Source organism: Empidonax traillii, unplaced genomic scaffold (assembly GCF_003031625.1).
Source record: "Empidonax traillii isolate 1590-97213 ecotype Southwest subspecies unplaced genomic scaffold, ASM303162v1 scaffold1390:size117269, whole genome shotgun sequence".
Taxonomy (NCBI): domain Eukaryota; kingdom Metazoa; phylum Chordata; class Aves; order Passeriformes; family Tyrannidae; genus Empidonax; species Empidonax traillii.
This window is the reverse complement of record NW_020956583.1, coordinates 1-9,711: the sequence shown is the minus strand read 5'-3', so window position 1 is coordinate 9,711 and position 9,711 is coordinate 1. Positions and strand designations below refer to the sequence as shown.

At 59.7% G+C, this 9,711-nt stretch overlaps 1 protein-coding gene across 1 annotated transcript; it reads left to right on the top strand.

Moving 5' to 3' along the window:
• Positions 1-2,584: 2,584 nt before the first annotated feature.
• Positions 2,585-9,556, top strand: P2RY6 (pyrimidinergic receptor P2Y6). The gene is made up of 2 exons (XM_027907000.1): positions 2,585-2,628; positions 7,305-9,556. Exon 2 carries the CDS (start codon positions 7,361-7,363, stop codon positions 8,351-8,353), a length of 993 nt encoding a protein of 330 aa, XP_027762801.1. The 5' UTR covers positions 2,585-2,628; positions 7,305-7,360; the 3' UTR covers positions 8,354-9,556.
• Positions 9,557-9,711: the final 155 nt, after the last annotated feature.

The following is a 9,711-nucleotide window of genomic DNA, read 5'->3' as shown; positions in this document are numbered from 1 at the left end:
CTGGAAACTTCTCACCTGCAGAAGGAAATCTGCACTGGATGGCCAGAAGTGTGGGCCTGGGACCCCAAAATTCCACTCCACCTGAAAGTTGTTTATAATGGAAATGGAGTTATGGCGATGGAGCTTGACCAGTTTCTCCAGCTCAGAAGTCCAGCAGTGAGACAAATTGGCGTCTCCTGTTGGGGCTTTCCCCCAGTTGGCTGCACTGGTTTGACTGGTGAACGGTGACCCCAGCAAGAAGATGGAGGGCACCATCAGAGCAGACCTCAGGAGGTGAGACTTCCCCACCAAACTCCTTCTCTGCCAAAAATTGAGGGACTCAAATAGCAGGGTGAGCACATCCCCAGAGCTGGTTTAAAAAGGGAAAGCTGCTCTCAAACGTGGCCTCCTCCTGAGCAAGCCCAACCAGATCCACTCCCCCTGGAAGGCTGGTGTGGTCAGGACATTAATTCCAGGAATCATCTCCATGTCCATTATAAACAGCTTTCAGATGGCACGAAGTTTTTCACGCAAGACATCTCCAGTCTGGAGCCCAGGCAGGAGGGACCAGCCTGCATCCCTGGAGCGTCTGTGCTGGAGGAGAACCTCAAAGCCCTGAGGAACCTCCCCGTGGGGACATCCCAGCCCCAACGCTTCCCTGGAGCTTAAGCATTCCAAAAATGCTGCTTTACACCTCCAAGAGTTCGGCATTATTCGGAGGAATGTGGTCCAAATGCCTCCCTGACCTTGATCGAAGATGCTCCTCTCTGTATCCAAGCATCCTGCTGGAGGCCGGGAACCTGGATCCCGGTGGGAATGTGCGATTCCCCCAGGGAAGAGCAGCAGCAAAGGCCGCCTGCAATCAGCAGCTAATGCAGTTCCTGGCAGTGAGCATCTGGAGGAGCAGAAACCAGGCGGCCAAAGGCTCTCGGGGAGCCCAGTCCAGCCACCGTGCCAGGCCTTCTTTGCCAGGGATTAATTCAACCAAAGGCTCCAAGAAGAATCCTTTCCTCAATGATTTTTCCCAGCGAATATGTCATACGGAGAAAAAGAGGCGTCAAAACAATGCTTTGCTTGCATTCTCTTTTTCAGCCCTGGGTGCTGCCTCTGAATTTGGCTCTCCTTGTCCCTGACATTCTTGGGGGGATTCCCATTTGTTCCAGGTGCTCCAGGGCTGGGTCCAGGTGCCGGGCTCGGCGGAGGCGGTTGGGGCTGGCAGGCAGCCAGGAGCCACTCTTTTATTTCCCTCTCTTTAACACTCCCACCAGTATTTACAGTGTCCCCACAGCAGGACAGCCGGCTGCTCACCTTGGGGACCCGCAAGGACACCCACGTGGTGGCAGGGAGGGGGCCACCCGCTCCTTTTCACCAGCTTGGAGCTCGTGGGAGGCGGCACTGGAGGTGGGATAAGTGCCCTCACCGGTGGCTCATCGGAGGGTTGAGTTGTGTCCGCTCTCAGCTGCGTTCCCTGGATGTTTGTGGAAAGTCCTGGGCTCCCCATCACAGGATGCTGGGCTTGTTTGCACAAGGCATGTTTTCTGGGGAAAGACACTTTCCCCCCCTCCTTTCCTTCTCCCGGTGGGGGTTGAGGGAGCAGAGAATTTCACCAGGGCACCGAGCCATCGCCAACTCAACCCCACAAGTCCAGGCAGCCCCGAGATGCAGGTGATGGCTCCAGCCCAGCTGTGGTTGAAAATATTCCTGGCAGCTCCTGCCAGAGCCCATCTCCCCCAGCCCCAGTGTCCGGCTTGGCCGTGGGTCTGTGCCAGGATCGATGAAAGCCCACGTTGTCCATTGCAGCGCAGGCGCCAACGGGATCCAGACACCTCATTCCACCTCCCCATCCTGTCCTATCCCATCCCAAAACCCCTCAGCTCATATCTGGGTCCTGCTCTGGTGGTGCAATGAGGTGACACCAGGGAGTCCCCACCCATGGTGCTCCCATCATCCAGGAGATGCTGTTCAGCACCTTCTTCCCTTCCACATCTACCAAGACCCATCACAAGCCCTAAGAAGAAGAGCAGGTAAAAATCTGGGAGGGTGACTCGACCTTCCAGGGAAAGAAAGGGCCAAGCCCACCATCCAGCATATTCTCGGCATCCCTGGGCTGTTTATGCATCGGCCCTTTCATTCCCAACACGTCCCCCCGGGGTTCCTTTCCTTATTGCTCCTTAATGGCCCTGCTCAGGAAGCGCAGATGTTTGATCGCCTGGTTAATGAGTGCCCGAGCCACCGACCCCTCCGCTCGGGACCCGGTGCCACAGGGACACCCTGTTCCCAGGGCTCCAGCAGCTCCAAGCCTCCGGCCGGAACAATCCAGCTGTGGACCGGAGCACCCCACGCCGATAAATCCCACTTTCGGGGTTGTTGGAAGCCCCCCCCCCCCACTCCATGCCCCCTTCCATACAGATGTTCGCCCAGGATGCCCAGCCAGGTGTTTGCCGGGCAGACCACCCCTGTTCTTCCTCCCCCCCCCGCCCCAGCCCAGCTGTGCCCCTTCCCCAGCCCCCTGCGGGGCCGTCCCGCAGGTGCGGGGCCGGAGCGGGGCGGAGCGGGGCGGCCGCGGGGCGGAGCGGGGCCGGCGGCGGCGGCGGCTGCGGGGCGGCCCCGAGCGAGGAGCGCCGCTGGATCCCCGCGCATCCCGCTCCGGTGAGTGCCGGGAACGGGGCAACGGGATCAGCGGAACCGGGCAAGGTGGGCACCCGGCTGGGTCAGGGTGAAGCGGGCAGGATGGGGATGGACCGGGCAGGATGGGACCACTACAGGGTCAGACCCAACCCGACAGGATGGGACCCAACTGGGTCAGAGGGAACTGGGCAGAATGGGGCTGGACAGGGCAGGACGGGACCCTGAAGGGTCAAGGTGAAGCCGCTGCCCCGCGCATCCTGCTGCCGGGAACTGCCGCGTACGGGGGGGATCGACAGAACCGGAGCAAGATGGGACCCAGCTGAGTCAGAGTGAGCAGGGCAGGATGGGGCTGGACCGGGCAGGATGGGACCCTAAAGGATTAGAGTGAAGCCGCTGCCCCCCCAGCTCATCCCGCTGCCGGCAAGTGCCGCGTATGGGGTGGGGAGACGGAACAACCCGAACCGGGACAGGATGGGACCGGCGTGGGTCGGAGTGAACCGGGCAGGATGGGGCTGGAAGGACAGGATGGCATTGGATAGGACAGGATGGGACCCTACAGGGGCCGAGTGAACCGGGCAGGACGGGGCTGGACAGGGCAGGATGAGACCCTAAAGAGCGTCAGAGTGAACCCGCTGCCGCCCAGCACATCCCACTGCCAGTAAGTGCCAGGAACAGGGGGAACGGGATCAACAGAACCGGGGTAAGATAGGACCTAGCTGGCTCAGAGTGAACTGGGCAGGATGGGGCTGGACAGGGCAGGATGGGACCCTACAGAGTGTTGGAGTGAACCCGCTGCCAACCGGCACGTCCCGCTGCCGGTAAATGACACACGGGGGGGGACAGGACACCCCAAGCTGGGACAGGATGGGACCCAACTGGCTCAGAGTGAACTGGGCAGGATGGGGCTGGACAGGACAGAATGGGACTGGACAGGGGGTCATGGTGAACTGGGCAGGATCAGACCCGAAAGGTTCGGACGGGACTGGGCAGGATGGGCACAAACTGGGCAGGATCGGGCCCAGAGGTGTCAGACAAAACTGGGTCAGGATGAGACCCAAGATTCAGGGCTGAATGTGGCGGGATGAGATCGGGCTGAACAGGATCAGACCCGAGGGAGTGAGCCTGAACCAGTCAGGATGGGACCCGACATGGCCAAAGCAAACTGGGCAGGATGAGATTAAGGAGCCTGGCCCCTGCCTTTATATATCTATATATATATCTATATATATATCTGTTTGTGTCTGCACAGATGTGTGTGTATAGAAGCATAAATATATTTGTATATATATGTGGATGGAGTCCTGTATACACCCGAGAGTGAGTCCCTGTGCTCAGAGACACGTATTTGTCAATAGAGGGGTAGAAGTTTGTATACACGTGTGTGTGTGACTGGAGACATATATATTTATATGTACAGAGACATGCATGTGTGTGAGGAGCCATAGATCTGGTTGTGTGTACATAGAGAGATAAATGTAGAGATGGAGAGAGATGTATATTTATGCAGAGGGCTGTGTATATTATTTATACGGAAAGGTGCAAGTGCTTGAATAAGTGTTTATGCACGTGTGGGTGCATAAATACATGAGCTTTTACGCATATTATGGATGTGTGGGTTTGGACAAACCCAGCCCTGCCCGCTGAGCCCAGGCCAACTCATTGTACCTTCCCAGTTCCCAGCAGTTCCCATTTCCAGCAGGGAAATGCTGCCCAGTTGCTCAGAGTTGCTCGGAGCAACAGGGCAGGTGATTTAGGAGATGGGGCACTAAAGCCTGGAGAGGTGGAGGGGGTCACCCAGGGACAGGGTACATTGGTGGCAGACGCATCCTTGTGTCCCATTCCCGAAAGTCCATGTTTAGCACCCCAAAATTCCCTATTTGCCCCATCCTTACACCCCCAGGCTTCCCTAATTGGAGATTTTCCTTAAAACAGCCAAGCCTTGGTCCCCACTGAGGAATCCTGGGGCAGAGGGGATATATCCTTGGCCACCTTGGGATCAGCCAGGCAATGTTTGGGGACAAGGATGTGGTGGCTTTGGCCAAGGGAACACACGGCAGGGGAGCGTCCCCCCTTCATCCTCGGAAATCTGCTGAGCCGGAGCTTTCGCTTCCCTCCAGCCCAGCTTTGTCCAGCCCTGTTGGGGAGCCACAACCCACCCTCCCCACCACCACGGAGGAAGGTTTCCAAGGCAGGAAACCCCCTTCCTTTATCCTATTTGAGGACAGCAGCCGCCAGGATATTTTCCCACTGGATCCAGCTTGCAGAACCCCCTTCCTATTAATACAGGGTGTTAATTAAAGCTAATTCCATGGGAGAGAAGGGCTGGCGTGAGATGGTTGGAGGGGGGCTGCTGGGGAGCAGGACCAGGGATTATTTTTAATCTCTTCCCCATCTGGCCACAGAACAGTCCCACTTCTCTTTCCCAACCCTTGTTCCTCCCCCATAGGAACCTTAGATCCCTGAGATAAGGGTGATCCCATCCTCCAGAGAACCCCAAACACCACGGCCACCCCTTTTTCCCCCCTAAAAGTCTGATTTCACCATGGATTTCATGTTTTGCCCATCACAGTGGCATCAGGGCACCCCCTTTCCCCCTTAAAAGTCTCATTTCCCAATGGATTTCGCCAGCACTGTCGCATCGGGGCACCAGGACCATAATCCCGTGGATTTGGGAGGCACCGGCCCCATCTCCCCGGGCAGGGATTCCCGTGAGGGTTTTTTGTGGGTGAGAAAAGGGATTTTTGGGGATAACCCTCCCGGCCCGACGATGAGCTGTGCCCGTGTTGTAGGGGTGTCCGTGTGGGCAGAGTGGGGGTGTGCGGGATGGGTGGGGTCCACGTGATGCCCACGGCGCCACTCCACGCAGCCCAGTGCCCACCCCGCCGTGCCATGCCGTGCCATGCAGTGCCACGTGAAGCCCCCGGGGCCGTGCCGTGCGGTGCCCACGCTGCCAGCCGGGTTCCGTTCCCGTTTCCCCCCGGAGCCGCCGTTGGCTGGAAAGGGGAAGCGCTCCTTGCTCAGCACCCCGGGGGGAGGGCACAGACCCGCCCCGTGCTGGGCACAGCGGCAGGTCCCAGCACCCCGTGGCGCCCACTGGCACCCCTTGGCACCTTGGCAGGTAGGATGCTCTCCCAGGTCCCCCCTAAATACCCCTTTGCCGGCCACTTTGTCCCCACGTCCTCGGGGGCGGAGCACACGGGATGGCAGAGGCTCCTGTGGGTGCTGCCCCAACCTTGGGGGGTCCTGGGGGAGGTTTGGGGGTCACAGGGGAGGTTTGTGGGATTCAGGGGATAGGGAATTCCGCAGCCCTGTGGCACTTACTGGCTTGGATGTGGCAGAGGTGGGTGCTGGGACTGCCCGGAGCTGGGGTGACAGTGGGGTGGCAGAGGGGCTCGACAGGGCTCAGCGGGGCACAGTGGGGTTCTGGGGGCTCAGTAAGGTGCGAGGGGCTCAATGGGGGGGGTGCAGGGGCACTCAGTGGGGTACCAGGGGGACAGGAGGCATGTGCAGCATCCCCAGGCCCAGAGCACCCCCAGAACTGTGTCACCAACACTGTCCCCACGCCCGCCCCCGTGGCTGCGCCGGGCTGGGCTCCTGGCGGGTGGCCTGTCCCGGGATCGGCGGGATGGGTGACGGGCTGTGGGGCTTTGGCACCCCCTGCAGAGGAGCAGGAAGCCATGCCGGCCGTAACGGCACCTCCTGCCGCAATTTCCTCTCCCGCAGCGGGATGAGGGGAGGGTTGGCCTTGTGCAAACCTTCCTAAGGGCTGTAAATGCCACGGGGAGTGGAGCTGAGATGGTGGTGACTGTGGTCACCTCACTGTCCAGTGTGTCACCAGCTCGTGTGTCCCACTCTCTCCGCCTTCACCTTCCTGTCAGACCCCTAAATCCACTCTCGTGGCTTAGAACCGTGGAATCACAGCATGGTTTGGGTTGGAAGGGACATTAGAGATCATCTTGCTCCACCCCCTGCCATGGGCAGGGACACCTCCCACTATCCCTGGTTGCTCCAACCTGGCCTTGGACACTTCCAGGGATGGGGCAACCACAGTTTCTCTGGGCAACCTGTGCCAGGGCCTCCCCACCCTCACAGCCAGGAATTCCTGCCCATTATCCCACCTATCCCTGCCCTCTGGCAGTGGGAAGCCATTCCCTGTGTCCTGTCCCTCCATCCCTTGTCCCCAGTCCCTCTCCAGCTCTCCTGGAGCCCCTTTAGGCCCTGGAAGGGGCTCTCAGGTCTCCCTGGAACCTTCCCTTTTCCAGGTGAACCCCCCCAGCTCTCCCAGCCTGTCCCAGAGCAGAGGGGCTCCAGCCCTGGGAGCAGCTCCGGGGCCTCCTCTGGACTCTCTCCAAGAGGTCCACATCCTTCTGGTGTTGATTCCCCATGTCTGGAGCAGCTCTGCAGGGGGGTCTTACCTGAGGGGGCAGAGGGAAAGAATCCTCCCCTCCCCTGCTGCCCACGCTGTGGGATCAGCCCAGGGCAGGGGGGTTCTGGATGCCAGAGCACACAGACAGGGCACGTTCAGCTCCTCAGCCCCCAGCACCCCCAAATCCTCTTCAGGGCTGCTCCCCATCCCCTCATCCCCCAGCCTGGGTGGATACTGGGGGCTGCTCCATCCCACGGAGTCACACAGGTTCATCCTGGGGGATGTGACACCGCACAGACGAGTCCCCCACTGTCCCCTTTGTCACTCACAGGTGCTGCTGAGGGGCTACACCGGTGGAGAGGACACTGACAGGGTGGCAACGCTGCCATGGCCAACCTGACGGCCCTGGTGGGCGCCGGGAGGAACTCGTGCACCTTCCACGAGGAGTTCAAGCAGGTGCTGCTGCCCCTGGTGTACTCGGTGGTGTTCGTGGTGGGGCTGCCCCTCAACGCCGTGGTCATCGGGCAGATCTGGGTGGCGCGCCAGGCGCTGAGCCGCTCCATGATCTACATGCTCAACCTGGCCGTGGCGGACCTGCTCTACGTCTGCTCCCTGCCCCTGCTCATCTACAACTACACCCAGAAGGACTACTGGCCTTTCGGGGACTTCACCTGCAAGTTCGTCCGCTTCCAGTTCTACTCCAACCTCCACGGCAGCATCTTCTTCCTCACCTGCATCAGCGTCCAGCGCTACCTGGGCATCTGCCACCCCCTGGCCTCGTGGCACAAGCGGAAGGGGAAGAGGCTGACGTGGCTGGTGTGTGCCGGGGTGTGGTTCATCGTCGTCGCCCAGTGCCTGCCCACCTTCGTCTTCGCCTCCACGGGCACGCAGCGGAACCGCACGGTGTGCTACGACCTGAGCGCCCCGGACCGCTCGGCCGCCTACTTCCCCTACGGCATCACCCTCACCGTCACCGGCTTCCTGCTGCCCTTCGCCGCCATCCTGGGCTGCTACTGCAGCATGGCCCGCATCCTGTGCCAGAGGGACGAGCTCATCGGCCTGGCCGTGCACAAGAGGAAGGACAAGGCCGTGCGCATGGTCATCATCGTGGTCATCGTCTTCTCCATCAGCTTCCTGCCCTTCCACCTCACCAAGACCATCTACCTGATAGTCCGCTCCTCCGACGGCGTGCCCTGCCCGGCCCTGCAGGCCTTTGCCATCGCCTACAAGTGCACCAGGCCCTTTGCCAGCATGAACAGCGTCCTGGACCCCATCCTCTTCTACTTCACCCAGCGCAAGTTCCGCGAGAGCACCCGCTACCTCCTGGACAAGGTGAGCTCCAAGTGGCGCCACGACCACTGCGTCACCTACGGCTCGTAGGGGAGGACGGGGCCACCTCAGCGACAGCATTTTGACTTTTCAGCCCCATGGCTTCAGCTGGGGACGTTCTGGAGGACAGGAGGACGGCATCTCCCGAGCTTCCAGCACTGTCATCCCATCTCCAGCCCGTAGCGGCGCAGTATTAACCCACCACAGTGTCCTCTCCCTGGCTCAGTTGCTCAGCTGGAGCAGCTCAGCACCACGTTTGGTGGCCAAGCCACCAATGCAATAAAAATCCACTGGAGAGTGTGGTGGGTCCCTGGCTCAGGAGGAGCTGCTGGGGGACAACTTCTCCCCCTACTCAAAGAGAAATTCCCTGGTGGGAAGGTGAAAAGGAGACACCCTCTCCCAGGCTGGGGAGGGTTTAAGCTCAACTCATTACCTGTCTGGCAGTCACGGGCCCACGTGTTTCTCCAGCTCAAGATCCGTGTCGTGGATGTTTCTTGGACGTCCCCAAACCCCAGTCCCCTGAATGGGGCCACACCAGCAAGAGGCAGGGACCCACTGGTGTCACTGGTGCTGCAAAACGGTGGCAGGACATCGCTGACCAGACTGGGGACTGGGAAAGGGGATGTATGGGTAACTGGGACATTACTTGGGTTTTCCACCCAAGCCATGACCATGGGCTGGGTCAGACAGAAGCCAGCAACATTGTCACATGCGTGGGGACCTTCAGCATCATCTGAGTCCAGCTCCCTGCTTAGCCCAGCACCCCAAACCTGGCCCATCCTGTCGTCTGTGGTGCCCTGCTGTCACCTCCAAACCAGGACCCACCAAAATCAGAGCCAGCACACCTGGACACAACACCTGGAGTTGGGAACCCCATGTCCCTGAGCTACTCAGTGTCCTCAGCCGTGTCACTGCACGTCCCACCTTTGGCGTGGCCCCTCCACTGCTCCCACACTGCACTGGTGATTGAGCTTTGCTCCCACAGCCTCTGGATGCTGCTCCCTTCTAGCAGGGAGGGACTGGTGAGGTGGACACCCCACTAATCGCTCTGCCAGTCTCCTTTAAGGTGTAGGATGCACGGAATAAGGCTCCCCCTCTCCTCGCTGCCTCTGCACACCCACTGTATGTGCATCCAGAGAATATCTGTGAGCAGGGGGAGGGCTGGGCCCAGCACAGGCTCCACCTGAGCACAGCATATGTATCTATAAGTGTATGTGTGTATATAGAGTATAAATACAGAGATATATATATAGACAACTGCGGTTTTCACTGGTTGTCATAATCACATCTGAGTCGATTTAAGGAATTCGCTTCAAACCTCCAGGGTTGAACATCCCTCCAATTTGGGGCTGCCTGCACCTGGCCAAGGGTGCGACTCCACTTGCTCCCTGCAGGTACCCGGTGTCCTC